We start from the raw sequence: 23,862 nt of genomic DNA, 5'->3' as shown, positions 1-23,862 counted from the left end.
GTGACTTTGCAAACTGGAGGTTCCCCATTGAAACCAACCGGGCACCCGACGTCGAAACGGCACTCTGCACCCGGCCGCCCTAGTGCCGCTGAGGGTGCACCTGTGGTGCTACTTTGTTTTCCCATTTGCCCTGGGCTAAAGTCCAGGAGCTTTGCTCCAACAACCAAGTGGCCTGCTTGCCAGCAGCCACCAACCGGAGGCCCCCTATCCCCCATTGGATAACATTGGGCCTCACCACTCTCCATCCAGCCCCCCTAGTGCCGCTGAGGGTATAACGAGAGTGCATCCTTGACCTTGGGGTCACCCTTGTTCTAACCCCAGAAGCTCAACTCCAAAGACCGATTACTTACCTGGCAACCGTTAACTTCATTTCTCTCCATAGGAACCTATTGACTGTTTTTCTCTGAAAAATGTTGTGTGGAATTGATTTGTATGGAAACCTGAAAAATAACAATTGTGCAAAACTGACTTTACATATCTTTTCTCTAGGAAATGTCCCAGTGTGATATCTAGGCATATCACACTGAGTAGAAAAAGTAATCTTAAAAAGTAATCTTAAAAGTAACATACCTGTAATGTTTACTTCAAAATCGATACAAAGTATATGTACAGCATTCCACAGTATTGCATTACCAGTAATTGAAACTGTAACCATTTCAAAGTACATTTACAACTGCATTCCAAACTGTATATTTACTGCAAAGTATCTATCAACTTACCTGTGCCAGGCGTGCTTGGTTCTAATAAATAAAATGACTAAAAGAATATTTTTATACAAAACCAATTGGTCTGAAGTTTAGTCTTTGAGTGTGTGAAATCACTTGCTGATTGAGTGGGTACAAAAAATGCTTAACACTGTCCTCTGATACTGCCTTACTGCTCGACCACACTACCACAAATAGAGAGGTAGGTGCTATCTCACTTTACCTCTGCCTACCTTTGGGGTTCCACTGGACTCTGCGCACACTATACCTCACTTTGGTACAGTATACACAGAGGCAGCTTCTTACATTGGTGGATCAGCGGTGGGATATACAACTTTGCATTTGTTGGACTACTTGGTTACCACCTGATCACACGACAGAACTCTCAAATTGTCTTTACAATTCTGATTTTTTTTTCCAAATTGGCATTTTTGCAAAATTACTAAGTCTTGCTAGGGCCTTTGGTTAAGTCCCTAAAGAATTTTTAGAAAAATAGTCACTGTAGCTAGGGTTTGAGAGGTTAGAAGTTTTTTTTTTTTTTTACAATGTCTCATAACAAAAACTCAGCTGTTAGTGAGAATAACCATAATGACATAGAGGACATGGTTGAGGAGCTTGACCTCACCCCTTACCTTCACATGTCTTTCAAGGAGCTAAGGTCCTTATGCAAACTTAAACATAGCTATGTGGTGCCATCCCACCAAACAAAAGCTTCAGGAGCTGTTGGCTGGGTATGCTTAGGACCACCCATCTGAAAATGGTGAAGACCAGTCAGATGAGGAAGGAGTGGAAGGGGATGACGTGGTAGATCAACCTCTCCACTACTTAGGGAGAAAAGGGTCCAAGTACCCTTGACTCCAAGAATCAACCTCTCAGTACCTAGAGCCCACACAAGTGAATCGGGTACCACTGAGGACATTCTCAATGAGGACAGTCTTTTAGTAAGGCTGACCAAAAGACTGGATCCAGAGACCAGGTTGCTGGCTCTAGAAAGAGAGAGCAGAGATGGGCCTAGCACCAATCTTTGGTGGCAGCAATTTACTTAATTGGATAAAGAGCAATCTTATGATCCTAAAATCCCCAAAGGGGATTGTCCCTAAATATGAAGAGTGATATCACATCACAAAATGGCTCTCAGCCTTTGGGAGGGCTTGTGAAATGAGAAAAGTGAAGAAGTCACACTTGGGTGGGGGGGGGGGGTGCTGGGGGGCACTCCTTTGGAAACTGTTCTCTGGTAACTGCAGAGACAGACTCCTGACCCTTACTAAGGCAGATGCTGGGTCTTATGACCTCATGAAGAGAACTCTGATTGAGGGATTTGGACTCACAACTGAGGAATATAAAATTAGATTCAGGGGTGGGGGCCTCACAATTAACAAAACCAATCCTGGATTGACTTTGTAGACCAGTCAGTTTAAACACTAGATGGTTGGTTAACTGGCCACACTGTGCATGATTTCAATGGACTTTACAATCTGTTTATGAAAGAACATATTTTAAGTAATTGCACTAATGAAAAGTTACATCAGCATTTGGTAGACATAGGTCTAATTTCTCTCCAAGAATTGGGAAAGAAGGCAGACCACTGGGTCAAGACAAGGAAGACAAAAAACCACCACGGGGAGTGACCAAAAGAAAGGGGTTACAAAACCTCCCCAGGGAAAAGGTGGTGAGAATCCCCAAAATAAAAAGCCTGAGCCTTTTAAAGGGCCCCAAAACCTACACTAGGGAGTGGATCCCAAAATTCTTCCCAGTCCATTAATGGGAACAGGGGAAAGAACTTTGATCCTTTAAAGGCCTGGGGTAACAATTGTAAACATGGGCTGAGGTTGAACTGAAAACTGCAATGCTGGATATCCCTGAATTGGTGTGTGTAAAAACAAGAGCACCGAGCAAGAGACAGGGTGAAAATGAAGTGTCGGAGCCTGAAAGTATGGCCCAACCTTCCAAGAGAAAAGGTAAGAAGACTGGGGAACCAGCTTCTGTACAGCAAAAGGATCAGGACCCCTCTCCTCAAGGAGAGGACTTGGACACCCCAGGGGGGAATTGAGCCCATGGAGCTTTACCCTTACCAGGTTAAACTCTTAGGCCCAGTGGGACCCTCTAGGGAAGAGCTGTGCCTTGGACAGCAGGTCTGTCCAACTCTTGAAAGCCTGAGGCAGCAAGCTGCTGCACGGGAAAAGGGAGATGCCAGTGGTACCCAAAGAGTTTATTGGGAAGAGGGACTAGTGTACACTGATGCCAGAGAACCCAAACCTGGAGCCACTAGGAGAGTGGTAGTGCCTCAGAAGTACAGGGAGTTTCTCCTAACTTGAGCTCATGTCATCCCCCTTAGCTGGACATCTGGGCCAAACCAAGACTTGGGAAAGGCTAGTTAGCCACTTTTACTGGCCCCAGATGCACCAAAAAGATAAGGAGTTTGTCAGCTCCTGTGTCACTAGTCAGGCCAGTGGCAAGACAGGTGGCCCCTCAAAGCCCCCCGATACCACTACCTGTGGTGAGGGTTCCCCTTGAAAGGGTAGGTGTGGACATAGTGGGTTCACTTGAACCTCCCACAGCATCAGTGAACAAATTCATTCTAGTGGTAGTGGATCATGCCACTAGGTACCCTGAGACAATTCCCCGTAGGACTACTATAGCTCCTGCAGTAGCCAAGGCCCTCATTGGTGTCCTCACCAGGGTAGGGTTTCCTAAGGAGATGGTTCAGACAGAGGTTTCAACTTCATGTCTGCTTACCTAAAACACACGTGGAAAGAGTGTGGAGTGCAGTAGAAGGTTGCTACACCCTATCACCCACAAACCAATGGCCTTGTTGAGAGATTCAACAAGACATTGAAAGGCATGTTTATGGGGCTCCCTGAAAAACTCAAAAGGAGATGGGATGTCCTCTTACCATGCCTTCTTTTTGCTTAGAGAGGTGCCACGGAAGGAAGTAGGGTTTTCCCCCTTTGAACTTCTGTTTGGCCATGTGAGGGGACTACTGTCTTGTAAAAGAGGGTTGGGAGAAGCCTCTCCAAGAACCCAAACAAGATATTGTGGACTATGTGCTTGGCCTAAGGTCCAGAATGGCTGAGTAAATGGAAAAGGCATCCAAAAATCTTGACGTTTTTATCTAAGGGGTATAGACTCACCTGTTGGTATTTATGTGGAACCCAGCCACGCCACTCATCATGAGCTGACCAAGAGGTCTAATCATTGGATAGTACAAAGTAAGTTAAACACCAACAGAGCGATCTAACAAATTCCAAAACAACCCCACATCTGCTCTACCCCTATTCTGACTGACCTTTTGGTCCAAGTCTCTAAAGTATCGTACCGCATTTCACCAGGCTCTCCAGGTTGGAGGGAGAGCTTGGCGCCAAAGCTTGCAGATCTCCCTTCTATCCAAAAGGACAAGATAAAATACCACTTTACTCTCGAGCCCCGGGAGCCCCAACAACCCATCAGGCTTCAATATAATACCAAAAATAATGAGGGGCTTACCTCAACCTCCATGCCCAGCACATCAAACAAGGTCTTATCCACACTGCCCCAGAAATCTTGAATCAGGGGGCAAGCCGCAAAAATGTGAACATCATCTGCATTCGGGACTCCGCATCTCGTGCACTTAGTCTATCCACCACCCCTTATTTTAGCAAGCTTCACGGGCGACCAGTATATCCTGTGCAGTGTGAAAAAATGGTTCTTCCAGAGTGCAGCAGATTTAATCAATGGATATAAGATTTCCAAAGATACTTCCCATACATTTTCCAGATCTTCACTCGGCCAGCACCTCTCCCAGACCAGGTATGGACGCTCCATTTTTTTATCTGCTGCCGCAAGAAGATGCTGGTACCACCGACCTACTTCCTTTTTTTTTTTTTAGCCGTTGGGATCTTGCAACTCCTCTTCCATGGAGATATCCTCGGGGGTTAACCTACATTGGCTCTTACACCATGAAGAGATTTGATACAATTTAATTCTGGAAAGAGCTCCATTAGTAAGGTTCCACCAAACTTCCCAAGGGTAACAGATGTTCCCATCCATTATATCCTTCCAGTGTGAGACTCCAGCCTCTTTTAATGGCTGTGATGGTGTCTGTGAGGCATTCCTCACTGGAGCCCATTAACTTTAATACGACAGTCCTAAACAAGCCCGACACTCTGTCCATAGCTTAGCCGCCATACATAGTCTTAAGCCTGATCTTTTTAAAGTATTTGGGAGCTCCAAATTTATACATCAAACCTGCCTCATCCAAATCTGAAAGCATGGCTTTAAACATACTACCAATCGGGGAGCTATCGGGTTTCAGTAGTAACATCCTGCAATTTTTTAATTAATATGCCCAACAATACAACTGAAGGTCCAGCAAACCCAAACCCCCCTTAGCCAGTTTTCGCCTTAGCTTCTTCCAAGATAGTCTGATCCCTTTACTTGCCCAAATAAATGAGATCTTACCCTGTATTTTCAGAAGAGCAGTTTTGTCAAATTCCAGGGGGATATTATTAAAAAGGTAGGCGTATTTAGGAAGAGCACACATTTTAATCCAATTGGCTCTCCCATAATGGGATAGCGGTAGGGCCTGCCATCTCTTCAGTAAAATCTCCACCTTCCTCGAAACTTTATCTAGGTTTGTTTTGGATATCTTTCCTATATCCTGAGTAACTATCACTCCCAGATACCTTAGCTCTTTTGAAAGCCTTACCCCCTGTGCTGGGGTATTCCAAGCCATAATCTCAGTCTTATCACTGTTGACTTGATACCCAGACACTTTCCCAAAAGACTGTACTTCAGCCAATAGCTCAGATAGTGTGGGGTTCACATTAGAGGAAAATAGAATAAGATTGTCCGCATATAATGCTACCTTCCTAGTAAATCCATTGATTTCGAAAGGGGAGATGTTGTCGTTCTGCCTTAAACTCTGAGCCAGGGACTCGATGTACTGATCAAAGAGGGTGGGGGATAATGGCCACGTGGGCCTCGCTGCACACGTTTACCAAGCACTACTGCCGTGACAGTCAGGTCATAGAACAAATGTTCTATTGACTCAGTATTGTGTACTTTGTGTCCTAGTCTCGTTAGAGACTAGGAGAGTGCTATAATAATAAATACATCTTTTTAAACACTGTGTGGTTCTCCTTTCATTTAGTCATTTAGTAGGTGATGTTCTGGTAAAACAAGCTGAGAGACGTTGGCCTGGTATATGCTGTCCACTAGTTACAGTGGGCACTTTGTACCAGTCCCAACAACCCTTATTGATGAATAGGTTTAAAGACAACCTTTATTGAGAGCTATCCTAGCGGTAGCTATGGAGAGCAGCCTTCAGGCTAAGTCTTGAGCAGCTTGGTTTACCAGATTATAACCTCTTGAATCACTAAATGAAAGGAGAACCACACAAGGTATATATAAAATATATGTATTTATTTCTAAACACTCACTACTAATCTCTTTATGAGATTAGAGTCCGAGATGCACAATAATACAGTTCTAAAACGCCAGTAAGTAGCACAATATAAAATTGGCCGGGGGGGGGGGGGGGGGGGGGGGGGACGGGACGGACGTGCAGTGTGAACACAACGCAAGCCTTGTACTATTCTATGGGAAAGTCACAGTTGGAATTTTAGAAGTTAAGGACACTTAGGAAAGGACTTTGAGCAAACCTCTTTAGACTTGGGGGGGGGGGGGGATTCTAGGGCCAACACCCACGGGAGCACCGGAGTACTTGAGTTACCTCACCCAGGGAAGCCGGGTGCATAGGTGTCAAATGGTGTCGGGAATAGTCGTTGATTTCAATGGCAATCTGCTGCAAAGTGCTGCTCCTGGGAAGAAGTAAAGTGTCCGGTGTGATCCAAGCCTGGATCGAAGATCAGAAGAACCTGAAAGCAGGGGGGACAGAGTCTGGGTCACTTGCCAGTGACCAGGGGCACGATAGACTAATGCCCACCGATGTCAGGTCTTTCAGGTGAGAAGAGGTGAAGCTTGACTCTGCAGCCACGAGGTGTCGACGGCGACCAGGAGCTGGATTAGAGCTGTCCCACGAAGGATGTAGAGTGCTGCGGTGTCCGTGCTTAGATTGTACCCAACAAGCCTTGGCAACAGCAACCCACGCAGGAAGAGAAAAGATGTTTTGGTGCGAACCAGCAAGGTCCTGGGGACTACTCAAGCGATGGAGAGTCAGGGCACGACTGGAGCAACCAGGGAAGCCCAATTAAAGTTAGAGTTGCCTTCACAGGGACCCACCAGTCGACGGACCAGGGATCACGAAGGGCCCTCGAGAGGAATCTCACAATACCAGCCCACGGGACACTCGGTGAGTGTAGGCCAGTAATCTTCGGTGGAGACACTGCTCGGGGTGTGGACTATAAGTAGCCCAAAGCACAGCCTCAAGGATCGACGCAAAGCATATGCACTTGAAATTGTGCATGGTGTCCAGGGGTTCCCGTTCCACGGTCCGCTCGACGGCTACGGGTCTCAGCTTTGCTGGGAGCTCGGGTCGGCCTCTGGGAAGTCTGGGAACCCACCTCCTGGGTTGCAAATTCTTCGTAGTCCGGCGGGAGCTTCGGAGATGCAAACGCTTTAGTATATTGGGGCTGGGTGGGTGCACTCCAAGAGTGCTTTGAAGTCTGCACTGGGGGCACATTTGGTGTACCTGTGCATAGACCAGCTCAAACCGGTTGCAGGGGCTACCAGCCCCTGCTCTGGCGAGAAACTGGACAAAGGAAATGGGTGTAGCCACCCCCCTTTCCTGACCCTCACATAGGTGGGTCACTAGAGTTTGTCCCCGTCCTTCCTTGGGTATAAGATAGGAACCCCTGGCTACAGGATTTTAGATTTACCTGGACGAAACTCTGATACATAATCCTGGAACTTAGACGATCTACAAAGCGCTAGATGACTGAAGAATCTCCCTTGGAGTAAAGGAGTTACTCCCCTGCAAGGCAGGCACCTAAGACGCATCTGACCGCTGTCTGGGAGGTGGTGACACCTCCCTGTGAAGAGAAACCTATTGTCCAGGCCTCCCGTGCCGGAGTTTCGTCCAGCAGCAGGAGGGCAGACTGATGTCTGTGGCTGGCAGCATCCATTTTATGATGCCAGGGTCTGTTAAGCTTATACCGGTTCTGTCATGGTTCTCCCTCTAGAAGGGTGGGATCATACTCCCACAACAGTTACTGGTGTGGAGGTATGATTCCAAGGTGTTTGACACCAAACACAACATGTTTCCATGCAGCCATCCCAAAGTTAGCATTTACTGTTTGGTTATAATGCACTTAAGAGTATATGGTTTGGCTGCATCACAAACCACCCCGGAATAAAGGTTCCGAAGGCTGCAGAGGGGCTCTGCTCATGCATGGGCACCCTGTCACATAAAACCTAGCACCCTGCCTTCAGGATTGGTAAGGCCTGCCATAGGGGTGACTGATAGGTTTATATGTGCAGTGATATGAAGATATATAGTGAACCTATATTTCTGTAAGGGGTGCATGCACCACCTTACACAGGCTGCTGTAGCAGTCCTGTTGTGTCATTTTGGATGGCTTCCCAGGGGTGGCATGATACATGCCGCAGCCCCTGGTAAGCCTCTGGGGTACCTATGCCCTGGGTACATAGTATACCATATACTAGGGACTTAAAAGGGTACCCCAAAATCCAATCTGGAGTGTACCTAAAGTACTGGTAATTAATTTAGAAAGGAAGCAGCTAGGCTGGGGTCCTGGTTAGCAGGGCCCCAGCCTGACTAAAGTCGAAAAACAGTGACACATCAGCAAAAAGTGGGGGCGACTATAAGCAGCAGATCCTACACTCCTACACAAGCTGCTTTACATTCCTTCAAGATTATGCCTGAAGGCTGCTCTCCATAGCTACCACTAGGATAGTTTTCTAAAGGTTATCTTTGACCTCATACATCATAAGGGTTGTGTGGACTGGTACAGGGTACCCATTTTAATTTGTGGACCGCATATACCAGGCCACCTTCTCACACAGTTCACAAAACTTCTTCCACCCAGACTCGTTTGAATCTTGAACCCAATGCATTATTGCCTGTTGATGAGCGTACCGTGCGCAATGGTAGATACCAATTACATTTATTTTTCAGGTACGCAGTCCTATTACATGTAGGGCTTTAAAGGTAATGCAGAGGGCCTTAAAGGCGATTCTCTGTCTGACAGGCAACTGTTTTAGTGCTAATGATGTAGACTGGAATTTGGGTAGTCCCAACAATAATCGCGCTACTTCATTCTGCAGGATCTTTAATTTATTCATGTGTTGCTGTTGCATATTGATAGAGCATTTCAGTAGTCGATTTTAGTAAGGAATATGGATGTAACTACCGTTTTCTGGAGCTCAGAAGGAATGTGGGGCAAAATCTCTTTGAATGTCCTTAAGATATAAAAAGACGCTGATGTGACCGCGTTTACTTGAGCATGATAAGTAAGCTGATCATCAACTAGAACTCCCAAGGTGCGTGCTTTCCTTACTGGAGTAGGAAGTTTACCCAACTCCGGAGGCCACCAGGATGGGGACCAGAGGGAGGTTTGGTTACCAAGCAGAATGACCTCTGTTAGCTATTAGAATGTACGTAGGGAATATTAGTATTTTGAAAAGGAGTAGGAATTCAGGGGGACAGGTACTTTCTGACTGAGAGCATTGGCAGGACTCTTCAGTTTCATCAGTGTTGCTTCTTATTCCTGTCTGGACACTTGTGTGGTCTTCCATGTGGGTTGCTGGTCACTTTCAAGAGAACAAAAGCATCTCCTGCATTACAAGTCCCCTCAATCCCCCAAAATGTCCAATCGCAGGGGTACCAGGAGGACCTGCTACATATATATAATAATGCAGGTTTTTTTTTTTGTACGCCGCATAATTTTCAAATATAACATCACTTTGTGGATTAGGTTGGACGTCTTTTACTAGTTTTTGTTGTTGCAAATACTCCTTTAAATGTGGTGGAGGATTTTGTGATATTGGAGGATAGAGGACACTTGAACATTACCTATATTGGTGGGCGTAAGGGTATTGCAAGGCATTTTAGTCCTGCCTCTCAGTATGCAAAGGAGGGATGTGAAACAGTTGTCAGTCTTTGGGCATTGCAGCCACAACTGGTGTTACTATTAGCTTGCGTTTTAAAGTCCACAAGAAGATTTGCCTATTTGGCACAGACGACTGACTGGCATTCTGAATGTGGTGCTCTATAATGGCATAAACCGTTTCTCATATAGAGTATTTGGGGGGGGGGGGGGGCGAGGGGGGGAGATTTCGGTCTATAACCTTACGGTATGCAATCTGATTTTTGGTCTGTTTCTTGTATGCACTGGATGAGTGTTTGTTTTTCATTACTGAGACGCGTTAACTGAAGTAAAGACCTGGTAGCTTGGCAGGAAGCAAAGATGTTTAGTGTGTTCTGTGTCCTCACTGGTGGTTTAACTCTAATTCTGCACAGATGCTGGAAAGGTAATTTGACTTGTTTTTTAAAACAGAAAATGAATCTGACCCGCCAGATGACAACACAGAAATGGAGGGGAATGGAGCACTGAATAACTCTGCCATGATAGACCAGATCTTCAGGGGAGTGCTGGACAGTGAGAACTCTGAGAAATCGGAGCCAGAAGAAAACGCTCCGGATGGGCTACAATACTGTCTTCCTCTCTTCTCAGTCTTATCACCACTCGGAAAGTCTCTCAACCTGGAGTCTGTTATTACACCATTGGTAAGTTAGTTTCACGGTCCTCCTATCCAGCCGCTCTAAAGTAAACAACATACCTACTGCCTTTTGCCTATCCCCAATTGAACCCCCGGCTAACCATTTGTCAATGATCAAGGATGATTCTGCAAGGCTTTTTCCCAAATCCATGCTTCAGTAGATCATTCACTCTAAGTCTTTTAATTTTGCTTTTTGGTACTCCTTCGGCTGAAAATGGAATACAAGGCTCTAAGAGTACCCCAAGACAATGAAAAAACTGGCCTGGATTAGCCACTGATGCGATGAGTGCAGAAAAATTTCAGTGGAGTATTTTTTTTAATTGGTTACTACTTAAACATATAGAACAATACAATGAATTAGTAAGTTCCAGTCATTCTCTAGAACAGCTGGCGTTATTGAATCTGAGCTGTGAGGAAGCAGAAAGTTTGCAAAGAGTAGTACAGCTTGCCAGTGACCTAGGTTTTATAATGGCTGTTAAGTGCTACACAACAGGCTCATGGGTTGAAGGGGACAGGGCAGTGTGGTAAGGTGTGCTACAATTGGAGTGTGCTTTCCTCTGTCGTAACATTTAAAGGGGGGGTGCAGAGCACACCAAAATAAAAACACCTAGGGAACACACTGATTTGGGAATGATTTTGGTTGATTACAACCTATAAGTTTTGTTCAATCTTTTGACATTAAACCTCTGGTGAGGATTGCCCAGCTGAGGTAGAAGATTAAAAAATAAATATATATTTGGGTTCCCTCTCTGATGTGTTATTTGGGAAATTTTCCACTTTGATGCCTCTATTAACTTTCCAGTTATAGTACACTGTAGCACAGGGACTGAATATTGTAAGTGTTGCCTGATCGTGCCGCAATAGTGAAAGTACACACAATACATGCCGAGCAGCTAATGCATGCCTCCTCTTAAAGCATTTTTTTTCGAAAGCTAAAAATTCACGGCACTTTTAAAATGTATGAGCAGTATAGAGTGACTTATGCTGTTGTTTTAAGCCTGGCATTAACCGAGTGTTCATGGTTGATATTCATACGCGCAACGTTCATATATTTTGGGCTGGCTTTCAGCATTGAACTGTTTAGTTAGTGCGTAGCACTTAAACACTATTTGGTGTGAATAGTAAATTAGTCCAGCATTATAAAAACAAATTGTTGGGTGTTATGATCGCTACCATAATTACAGTCCTCTGATGTATCTTCTACAGGATGGTATGTTTGCTGTTTTTCATTATGAGCTGCAGTTTGTTCATGTCTATGAATCACAGAGGATTTCTTTTATGTTTATGAGAATGTCCGTATATAATGGTTTTAAATAATGGCGCCAAATTAGATTGACAAAGGCTGCTGTGTCAGCCGAAACGAGTCTCTTTCTACTTCTTGGGCTGAGGAAGGCCTAATGGAATAAAGAACCTTTTACCTTGCAACCTCGTGTGCGTGCTCGCTTTCCTTTCGCATTGGGAGATATTTTGTCATATCTATCTACCCTCCCACTCGGTAAGAAAAAATGGAGCACACTCACGGGGAGATTTTCGCAGCGTTTTAATCCAAATAAATCCGTTTCACTGGTATTTCCACAGCAACAAACCAACTCGTTTTGGTCTGCATAAGACCTTGGTCACGGTTGAATTCCAGGTTTTTACCCGACATACTTATTTTCAAAAATAAGTCACATGACTACCTGTTACAAATAAACATTTTTTAAAAACAAATATAGGCACTTGGCATTCTGGTAAATGTAGTTCCAGTTAAATTCACTGTATTCTGTCGATTTTCGAGTTTAAATAGAATCACAATAATAATTACAATTTACATGCTGTTTGTGCATCACAATATCCTGACTATTATAACAACACGATGGTCAAATTTGGTAAAAAAAAAAAAACCCCACTAGAGGGGAGATACCCTTGTGGCCATACATGTAATGATGCACAAACGGCATGTTAATTGTAAATATTATTGTGATTCTAATTAAACTCTAAAATTGACAGAATACAGTAAATTTAACTAGAACTACATTTACCAGAATGCCAAGTGCCTATTTTTGTTCTAAAAAAATGGTTATTTGTAACAGGAAGTCATGTGACTTATTTTTGAAAATAAGTATGTCTGGTAAAAACCTGGAATTCCACCTTGACCAAGGTCTCATGGAGACCGAAACGCGTTGGTTTGTTGCTGTGGAAATACCCGTGAAACTGATTTATTTGGATTAAAACGCTGTGAAAATCTCCCCGTGAGTGCGCTCCATTTGCCCTTCCCGAGTGGGAGGATTGATGTGGAAATACTAATTACGGCGTGGCTCAGCCGAGGAGCTATGCACCGCATCAAAGACGCGCCATGATATTCAGCGAAAAGCGAGCCTCGCAATGTAATTTAACAATGTTGCAGTGATGATCGCCGGCAAAAAATAATTGCCACCTCTGAAGATGCGGATACATTGTTGCCAGCCGGATGACTATAACACTGTGAAAGAAAACGTCGGAGGTAAGGAGTGCATACTTTGACAATTTTGTAAGCTGGTATTGCCTGCCATATAACCTGTTATAACCCCGTAAAACTTGCCAATAATATTCAGCATTGACTGGAGGATGAGAGTATAAGGGACTGTTTATAATTCAGGCTGCAAGGCAGACGGTGAGACAGCGATAGTTATATCTACATCACGGAGTAAAAATTACCACAGCTATGGAAAAATGGGAAGCTAAATGCATATACTTGATGGACTCTTCATTTTTTTGAACAAACAAGTAAAAGTATCGTTGAAACTGGTAACCAGACCCCCCACCATAAATCAGACGTAAAAAGCAAATTAAGATCATGGGGAAAGCTTTCAAAAAAAGAGATAAACAAATGGTGGGAAGTGTTGTCTTTAAAAAAATACCTGGAAGTACGACTAGTACCCAGAGGCCTGCGAATACATCTGATGCCAAGTCATCAAGATACAAGCAGTGACCTGCTTCAGGAATGGGGCGAATACATCTTGAATTCATCTATGGGATTAATGACAATTCTAATTAAACATCTTGAAATCGCATTGGAAAAAATTAATGAACAAGTTAAAACACTGGAAATGCAAATCTCTAAATTGGACCTAAACCCTGACATGATAAAATTCAAGGAGGAGTTGGAACAACAAATAGATAAACATGAGGAAAGCGTGCAACGACACAAAGAATCGAAATTCTAAAGAGATAAATATGATTACTCGAGTGGAAGAATCTTCACATATGCAAAGAAATTTGACACGCTGAGCCAAATAGAAAAATGGGTGATAACGCTGTGGCCTCCACTAGCCAATCCTCGCCAACGTCAACTGATGCGAGTGAAGTGGAACCTGAACAAAGTGGTAGTGACAAGTCAAAAATATCTCTTTTGGGGGACATGTGGTTGGTGCTACAGCAAAGGCAGTGGGAGCAAAACATGAGCAGCCAACCGCACGGTTACAGAGGAAGAGGAAAAGGCCCATTACGGGCCAACGCAGACAAAAGGGAAACCAGCAAGAGAGGAAAAAAGAGCAGACAAACAAGAACCAATGGGAACTCTTAACACGCAGCATGAGGCAGAGGAGACTATAACGAGTGAATTACATATTGTAAATCTGTCTAAACGAATGATGTCACAAACGGAAATAAGAGTATTGAAACATGGCTTACATTTTTGTTCTTTCTGACGAATGGATGTAGCTCAGATGCGTATAGACATATATCAATATGTCAGAAAAATTAAGTTTGCAGAAAACAAGAAAATGCAGGAAAACAAAGCCATTTCCAGTGCCCACTGAAACACTTACAGTAAGAGACGCAGAACCTCTACTCACCCTCATAAATCTGGATAATACCAATCACGACAATGAAATAGGATTGGCCACAGTGTGAACAAATTGGCTCAAGCCTGAGTGGAATGAAACCAAAGTCCAAATTCTATCCCCAACTACCTCCGGGCAACAAAATCGATATATTTCATGAGGCTGTGACACAAGACCTCTATAAAATCAAACCATCTAGATATAAAGATAACCTAACTAAAGAGGAAAGAACAGCAATACAGGAATTGACACAAGATGACCAAATAGAAATAAAAATTGCAGACAAGGGCGGTAATATTATTATTTGGGATAAAAAAAGACTACACTAAAGAAGCACATTCCCAATTGGACAATCTTGAATATAATGCCAAACTAAACCAGCATTTCCAATGCAAATAGATCTCGCGTTTGAGTTAGAGCTATTGACATTGTAAATGGCAATGTTTTTTACCTACACGTTTTATTTTTGGAGTGAATGTATGTAGTGTGCAAAATCCTTTGGAAAGGTCCTGCGCTTCGTAATAAATATAATGAAAAAGACGCAAAGTGTGGATTGTGTCAACAATTGCTTGGCACGTACCTCATGGGTGAAGTGTCGCCACACATGCACACCGTGGTGCTTTACTAATGCGAAACTCATTAATAAAAGTAGTGCTTATAGACTAACCAACATGATCGGGATCGGAGCATGTAAATTCGAATCCCGGCTTCTTTCATTTTCTAGACTATTTGACTCCTTCTCCTGCGTCTTGGTTATCCCCCAAACACTGGGAGGCAATGAAGTTGGCCAAGGGGGCGGGGGCAGAGGGGCTTCGGGGGTACATGAAAATGTATTCATTGCCTAGTTGTCAAAGGACGCCCAGTGCTATTAGTTAAGTGTGCAGATTTCATTAAGATATTAAGAGTACTTTACTTGCATCTATCAGAAAATCAACTTTAACAAAATGCCAGAATGCGTGTAAGTTTTCAGTGTTTTAGACAGTACTGATTGCTTAGATTCATTGCATTAAATGTTGTATTTACTCTTTTACACAGCATCCAAAGTAGGTTACCTAACCCCAAAGCCCCAAGTTGTAAAATGACCCATAGAAGGGAGTGTTTTACAGTTGAGCAAATATGTCCAAATGTAATTTTGGTAGTGCCATGGAATGATCAGCCAATGAGGTACTCGGTGAGCAGGTATTTAACTACATGTTCAAAACATACGGTATTGTGGCTGTTTGTACACAACCACCTCTCTGAATGTGTTTATTAACACAGAGCTTCATGTACCAGACAGTGCTCACAGAGGGGCGACTAAAGCACAGAACAAAATGTATTCATTTATCCTGAGTGTGAAGGCACCCGGAAGGCTTGGGTGCCTGCCCGGAGAGGCTAGGGATCCCAGCACTTCTACAGACTCTGCCGTGCTCCTCTGCACCAGCAGGGCACAGCTCAGAATCTGCCGCTTCTGCTAAGAATAGGTAAGGGGGATGAAGTTGGGGCATGCAGGAGTTGCTGGCAGATTTCCAGGTTATTGAAAGTGATGATTCTGACGTGAGGCAATGGAGACTGACTTTGTCTGTTTGTCTACATCAGTCTATTTCTCTACCATCTACCGGGCTCACTGTCCTGTATCCATTCCTCTCTTTGTTAGAGGTGCGCAAGCCAATATATTAACAGGTAGAGCCAGCTGGAGACTAGCCAAGTGTATACGAGCCAGTGGGCGAGCCGTGAAAATGATTGTCCTGTTAATCATACAGTAAACATAATGTAAATGTGCGATAGTCTCTTCAGAATTCAAAAAAGTGCATTTCTTTAGCGCGTCACCTCAGTACACAAGATTATAGCACTGAATTGAGAGGAAGTTATTAAAAGTGCTTGTTTTAAGCATGAGTTAAACCACTGCCGCTCCTCCCACCCGACAACAATGCCTTTTGGGAACTAAGAGGCGTCAGTTGCCATGCATACCCCAAATGTTTCCTAGAGTTTTTTTATATTTAGAGTAACATTAAAATCTAGTTCATTAAACACAAAGTTTTTGTACAGCACACATCTTGAACTCGCATATTTCAAGGTGGCAATAATAAAGATGAAAACGGAAAGAAAACATGAACAGGAGTGGGGTGGGGGGGGGGGTGAGAAGTCAGACTGAGGGAGGGAGCAGTGGGGTGGGGAGAAAGGGTAGAAAATAGTGTTAGGAGTAAAGGGGCCAATAGCCGTGGAAGGATACAAATGATGAATGAGGAGGGACTAACAAGCCTCAAACCAATCGGAAGGCAGCATTTAAGACACAAGCCAATGGGCAGAGTGGGCGGAGCTTCCACATAGCTTCCACACTACAGTATATACTGCATGTCTCGCAAAGCGATTGCAGCGCATTCACGCCGCAACGCTAGGCGAGACCTAAAAAGAACCCTACATTAGAATTTAAAAAAGACTGGGATGATCAGCTAAATAAATGGCATGACATGAACCTCTTGGATGAAGATGTGGTTAAGTACCTTAAAACTGAATTTCCAATCACGGCAACAATCTATTTTTTTTGCCAAAAATTCACAAAATCCCCAGGGCGACCGATAATGGCAGCAAATGGCTCACTATTGGAACCAGCAGCAAATTATGAAGACTTCTTTTTATTACCATTCGTTCAAAATCTTACATCCAAGACACAAGCGATCTATTGAGGCACTTACAGGATATTCCATGGCAAAGCTCCTATAAATTGATAACTATGGATGTAATTTCACTCTACACTCACATCGATAATCAAATAGGAATTACAGCTTGCAACTACTTCTTTGGCAAACGCAACATCCAATATGAAAACCACCATCAAATGCTGTTACAAATGATTTGAAAATTGCCTCACTAAAAATGTATTCCCATTTGGAATAGAAATATACATACTAACAAAGGGTACGGCCATGGGATTTTCCTTTAGTCCAAGCTATCCGTGCCTGGCAATGGGTTGGTGGGTGCAGCACCTTGCCTGGCACCCAGACCATGATGAATATGTCAACAAGACAGTGAGCTGGTGTGAGAAAGTGCCATCTTTCTTGCATGGTATGCCCCCACTTTTTGCTGAATTGCTGACTGTACTTTGACTGAGTGTGCCCTGGGCTCCTGCCAATCAGGTGCCCAGGGCCTATGTTCCTTCCCTAAAAACCTAAAACCCAAATTGGCAAACCTTGGCTACATGTCAGCCCCTGGTAAATGGTACCCTAGGTACCCAGGGCCTAGTGACCAGGAAAGGCCTCTAAGGGCTGCAGCACTTATTGTGCCACCCTTAGAGGCCCTGTACCCTAACACAAACACACTGCCCTTGCAGGCTGAGTGTCTGGGTACAAGACAAAACACAAAGTCGACATGGCACACATCCCTGTGTACCATGCCCACAACCTACACTGCCCTGGCATACATCAGCCACCCCTCTAGCTGGGTGCCCTATGCCAGTGGTGTGGGCACAGGAGCATGAGGCCTGTGCCCCTACAGTACCTGGGTCCATTCCTGGGCACTGTTGGTGCAGTGCTGCCATTTAAGAGTATATGGTGCTGGGAGCTCGCCAAACACGAACTCCACAGCACCATAATGGCAACACTGATGACTGAGAAGTTTGGTATCAAACTTCTCAGCACATTAAACCCGCACTGATGCCAGTGTGGGATTTAATGTACAAAGCACTACAGAGGGCATCTTAGAGATGCCCCCTGAAACCTAACCTACAATCCACGTCTTGTCAGAGGCTGCCACACAGCAGACATATTGCTGGACCCCTGGGTGGAGAACCCCCGCTCTCCTGGACCTGCAACAATGCACATCCTGGGCGAGGTGCTAGGTCTCCTCCCCCAGAATGGACAGGGGGAAGCTTCAAAGGCATGCTGCCTTTGTGAGCTTCTCCAGACCATTTGCTGTACCCAGCAACTGGCCCCCACCAGTTCTGACCCCCACTCTGGCGGGAAGACTGGCCGGAAACCCCAAGTAAGGACAGGGGATGTGCCAGCCTCTGCCAACCCCACCCAGCAGGTGGGGGAGGCGAGGTGAGGTGAAGCACATCTCCGGGCTCTCGCCATCTTGAAGATGGGAAGCCCTGCTCAATCGGGACTAGGCTACTGCCCCCCCCCCCCCTTCCCACAGGTGAGTGTCCGGATAGGGGGTGTACCCACCCCAGGGCAGGGACCCATTGGTCCCTGCCCTTTACCTACCTGTAATGTCCCTAAATCTAGTATTTAGGGGCACCCTGAACCTTCCCTCCTCAGATTCCAGATTCCGAAAAAGCAAAGAAGAAGAAAGAAGACCTGCTGTGCAGCTGCTAAGAAGAGGAAGACACCAACTGCTTTGGCCCCAGCCCTACCGGCCTGTCGACACTCAAACCTGCTCCTGCTAAATCCCGGCACCTCCTGTAGCAAGCAACCTCACAAACCCTGGAGGCTACCTTGTGACGCTGAGCATCTGGGACTCCCATGAGCAGTGGCTCTGCTCAAAGCAAGTTTCTAACCCCTGGCATCAGCCCGGAACCGCAAACCCTGCACACTCTGCACCCGCCAAGCCTGGCCTGTGCCGGAGTGGACAAAGACCCTGAGGACGTCCCCCCCCCCCCCCCCCCCCGGCGACTGTGACCCCGAATCCGGCTCCCAAGGGCCCACCTTGACGCTCCTGACGACGCCTGCAGCCTCAGAACCAGGTCCTCGTCCCCCCGCCACCCCCCTAACTGCGATCAACTGAGGGTAAGATTTCCCGACATCAAAAGGCACCCCGGCGCCCTGCGACCCCCCCCCCTGTGCCCGACTCCTGGGTACCTACCTATCCTCCAACTACCCAACTTACCTCGAAGTGGTGGGGCACCTGAAGAATCTTTGTCCCCGAGCTAGCAGCCTTTGTTCGTCCTGGAGCTTTCCCATTGAGCGCCCGAAGGCTCAAAAGCACCCTGCACCCAGCTGCCCGAGTGGCCCTGGCAGTGCAACTTCTACTCCTACCTACTTCCCCCATTTGCCCTGAGCAAGTGACCAGGAGCCCAGCTCCCACAGCCGCTTGGCCTGCTAGTCAGCAGCCACCAACCAAGGCCCCCCTACCTCTTATAGGATAACATTGGGCCTAACTCACTGCAGCCGGCTGCCCCTGTGCCGCTGAGGGTGTAACAACTGTACTTACCTGACCCTGAGAGACCCCCAAGTCTGTGCCCAGAACCTTCACTCTGCCAGTCGAGTACTTGCGCAAAAGCCGATAACTCACTTTTCTTCCATTGGGTAACATTGACTGGTTTCTCTTGAAATTTCTTGTAAGTGTGGAGTTTCTAAACTTTAAAATATTCACCTAAAATCAACCGAGTAACGAAAACGGAAATACTCACCTGCTATTAGGAGAGATACAAGTGCTGGATCTTGGTGCCCAGTACTGACTCTGCAAAGTACTCACAACCATACTTACCTCTAACTCCATTTTCTCCCATAGGAAATCATTGACTGTTTTTCTGTGAAATTTCTTCTAAGTGTTGATTTTTGCAAACTACAAATATTCTTTAAAAATCGTGCCAACTGTGAAAACGTAAATGCTTACCTGTGTTAGATAGATGTTCCAGCCCTGAGCCTAGGAGCCCAGTACTGGATTGCAAAAGTAACTAACATACTTTACCCGTAACTTGAATTTTCTTCCATAGGGAATCATTTTCTATGAAATTACTTCTAAGTGTCGATTTTGCAAACTTATAAATATTCCTTAAAAATCGCCTGTGTAACTTAAACACAGTTTCTCAACTGCTTACAGGTGGTACACTAGTGCTGGATCCAGGATCCAACACTGACCTAGGAAAAGTACCCATAACCCCACTTACCTGCTAAGTGAATTTCCTGCCATAAGATAACATTGGTAATGTGATCAGAAAAAGTTTCTAAGTGTCAACTTTTAAACTAGCAAAATATTGTTTAAAAATCACAACAGTAACTTAGCCGAATTTACTCACTTATTTCCAAGAACTGTCCAGGACTGAATCTAGGATCCAGTCCTGGAGTTAGAAAAGTAATCCTGAAAGTAATCAAGTGCACATAACTTAAAATTCCCATTGAGCTCCATGTATTATTGTGTTTGAAATTGTGTTGCCTATTGCAACAACCTGTAACTATTACCTACAAAAGTCAATTGCATATTGCAAAAGTATTTATCTAAAGCATCTCATTCTGAGAAAGTATATTTTGATACCTATTGTTGGTTCTAAAATTAAACAACCATATATTTTTTTTTTTATATAAGCCATAGGCCTAGAGTTCAATTATTGAGTGTGTGAGACCATTTGCTGACTGTGTGTGTACAATAAAGGCTTTACACTGTCCTGTGATACTGCCTTATTGCGCGACCAAGCTACCACTTTAGAGAGTAAGGTTATATCTAACTTCAACCTCTGCGGACTGTGGACTCTGTACACACTGTACCTATTTGGGAACAGTATATACAGAGCCACTTTCTCACAGCTGGTTCATGTTTATTGACGATGTCTTTATAATTGGGGATGGCACTGAACTAGAATTTCAAAAGTATTTCAAAATACTAAACACAGAGGCAAATCTATGGTTTACCTACGAAATCAATCGGGAAAGAATAACCTATTTAAACGCTGAAATCTATGTGAAAGATGGAAAAATACATACAACAATGCATAGAAAGAAAACAGCCACTAATGCAGTTTTACATGCTCCAAGTTTCCATCAAAAGTCACATATCCAGAATATCCCCTATGGAGAATTTTTGCGTATCAAACGAATCTGCTCTGAAAAGGAAGAGTGGCAAAACCATCGAGGTCAAACTACATAAAGATTCAGACACAGAGGATACAAAGAGGAAACAATAATGAGATGCGAAATAGAGCAGAATCAAAATCGAGAGATGAGATAATCAAAGAGAAACCATCAGCAACAGAAACGAATACAATTCGATTGATCACAACATTGTCTCCGGAATAAAAGCAAATAAGAGATTCTTAAAAAGAATTGGAGAATTCTGCACTTGGATCCAACAGTAGCAACACTCGGAGATCATACCAATGTCACTTTTAGGAGGGCGAAAAACCTTAGACACTCTAGTCCAAAGTCACTTTTGGAAAAATAAAAATAAAACATCTCAATGGCTACACACTACGGGTTTTATTAAATGCTACAACTGCAAGGTTTGCCAAATTGTACGCAATACCAAGGAGATGATCTGGGCAAAGAAAAAAATATGGAAAATACAGCAACTAATAACTTCTAAAACACAGTTTGTAGTTTGTTATAGAGTGCCCATGCCACCTAAAGTACGTTGGGAGCACAATTTGTGAACTAAAAAAAAGAATTCTGGAACATGTGAGAGCCACCATAACCAAAGACCGAAGCAATGCTGTGGCCAAACACATGGAACAAGAGCATAACAGTGACTGGAAACAGTTACGTTTTTACGCCATTGAAACTGTGGAATAACATGTAAGAGGAGGAGAAAATTACGGCAAAGGGAATCTCTGCAAATACTGGCACTAAGAATATATAAGCCACATGGTCTGAACCAGGACGAAGAACTTTATGTACATTTATAGACTCAGAATCCATCTATTTCGCTGACCCCACATTTTGGTTATATACCAAATTTTAAAGTCACTAATTTTGTTTTGTGTTTCATTTTATCACCTTTTCACATATTGGGGAAAAAACAATATTGTGAGTATTTTAACAGCACGATGGTCAAATTGGTATTAAAAAAAAACCACTAGAGGGTAATTTCTGTCCCTGTGGATCAACGCTTGCTGCTAACACTCATTAAAAATAAATATAAATAATCACTTTTCTTGTGGTAGCAAGACATCATAAGCTTTTACTGGCCTAAATGCAACCACATTTTGTCCTCATTGTTCAGACCATACAGGACTTTAGTATGCTGCTGAATGATGTACTTGGACTCTAAAATCCGCAACTTTCGTGTTATATCGCCACCTCTTTCTTTCTTCTGCCCTTGATTAATGCAGAAGAATTTAAGTAGGTCCCAATTGTTTTTGTGCACTAATTCTAAATGTGGGGCGACCGGATAGCTTTGATACTTATTCACGATCACCTGCATATGTTAAAGTACTCTTTTGGGCAGGGTATATTGTGCTCCCAGTGTACCTTTTTGGGCAGGGGCATTCCAGACAATAGACTGCAAATTCAGAATTGAAATTCAATAGTTAGTAAATCTTCAGAATTTTCTCTCTGCCATCACCTTGTGTCCTGAAATCACATGGGTTCTTGCTAGTCTTCTTGCTTTGCATTTAAGACACGGGAAGATACCTGTTATTGGATCCTTCCTTCTAGGGGTGGCCCTATAGTGGCTGTGAACCAGTTGGTCCTTTAATGAGGTGCTTCGTCTATACGTAATTTGAGGATTCCATGTAATTACCTCTTTTAAGATCTTATCAGTTGTGAGAATTCTCCAATTCTTTTTTTTTTTTTTAAGTTTTATTTTAATACAGCACACACTATACAGTTGTTAGTTGAGGAATAATCGGAAGAGCTTAATTTATACACAATTCATGAAAACCAGCTAAATATTTTTAACCAACAAACAAAAAAGAAACCGAGAAAACCATTACATCCTGAAAGCAAACAAATTCATCGTTCTTTCGAATACAGTCATAAATCATATACCCACATTCTAGGACATAAATATTGGAGATCTGCCTATTAGGACTTAATCAGGATCTACTCTCAATCATGTCTTCCTTCCATCTATAGAGAGGCGCCCAAATACGCCTGCCAAGCTTTTTCCCTCTCTTGCCCTTTCTCTCATAGATGCCTTTTTAGGTCTCGCCTAGCTATTGCGATTACACAATTGCTATGCGAGACTCTAGTAAGGGGCATTTAAAAGTGCTCCCAAAAGTGGATTGCATGGCGAGCACGCGCACAATCACGTGCATCGTGCCGCCATGCAATCCGTTGGGCATCGTACTTCAAAGGGTCCGCTCCCCCGCCTGGAATGCGCTCCTCCGCCCTCACCAAGCGCGCACACAAATTTGCTTTCACTTTACAGCAGTCTATTGCCTCCTGTCACACGCGTCCTCCTTTCTCAGTTACAATCATCTCGAGCATCAGCAGCCTTCGTCTAACTAAACTCACTTAGGGCCACGCATTTGGTGCTCCGAGTTTCTCGGTGTGCACTTAAACTGCAACTAAAACCCACGGAAGCCTCATGATATAATTAACAAACTAATTTATTCATACATAAAAGGCCATTGCTGTAAAGTTGACTACTTAAAAAGACATCTGGTTATCCCAAAGGCGATTTACTCGTGACCCCGCAAAGATTTTGTGTCAAATGAGCTCTTTAAAACAAACTCACTTCCTTACCAAAGTGAGAGGCATATCCCCGTAAAGTTTCAATTGCAATTTTTTAATGTACTGGAATTTATTTGCTCGGTTCTTTCCACCTAAGTAATTCGTTTTAAAGCCTCAAGGTGTTGATATAAAATATGAACAAGGCAGAATGTATTTTAAATGTTTATTCCTTTCATGTCTTCTGTTGCGGTTGCAAAGCATCATCTGTTGTTCGACTTTGCTGTTTGAAACACGCGGACTGATCGCAGATCTGTCCAGGAGGGGACCCCTTTACCAGTCTTTGGATTTCTGATATTTGGCTACACTTTATTGGGGTGAATGCTTCCTGCAGCTCACTCCACAGCCCCGCCAGCAATTAACCCCGGCAAA

At 44.0% G+C, this 23,862-nt stretch overlaps 1 protein-coding gene across 3 annotated transcripts in view; it reads left to right on the top strand.

The window, feature by feature from the left end:
- Positions 1-23,862, top strand: part of LOC146775920 (anillin-like) — a 284,167-nt gene that overhangs the window by 117,568 nt on the left and 142,737 nt on the right. For all 3 annotated transcript variants that reach the window (XM_085639582.1, XM_085639581.1, XM_085639580.1), the window contains exon 10: positions 10,160-10,389. In XM_085639582.1, coding sequence (XP_085495708.1) covers positions 10,160-10,389 — 230 coding nt within the window. The remainder of the gene's footprint in view (positions 1-10,159; positions 10,390-23,862) is intronic.

The sequence above is a fragment of the Triturus cristatus genome, chromosome 12 (assembly GCF_964204655.1).
Source record: "Triturus cristatus chromosome 12, aTriCri1.1, whole genome shotgun sequence".
NCBI classification, from domain to species: domain Eukaryota; kingdom Metazoa; phylum Chordata; class Amphibia; order Caudata; family Salamandridae; genus Triturus; species Triturus cristatus.
Note: the sequence above shows the minus strand (reverse complement) of the source record. Positions and strands in the feature narration are given on the sequence as shown.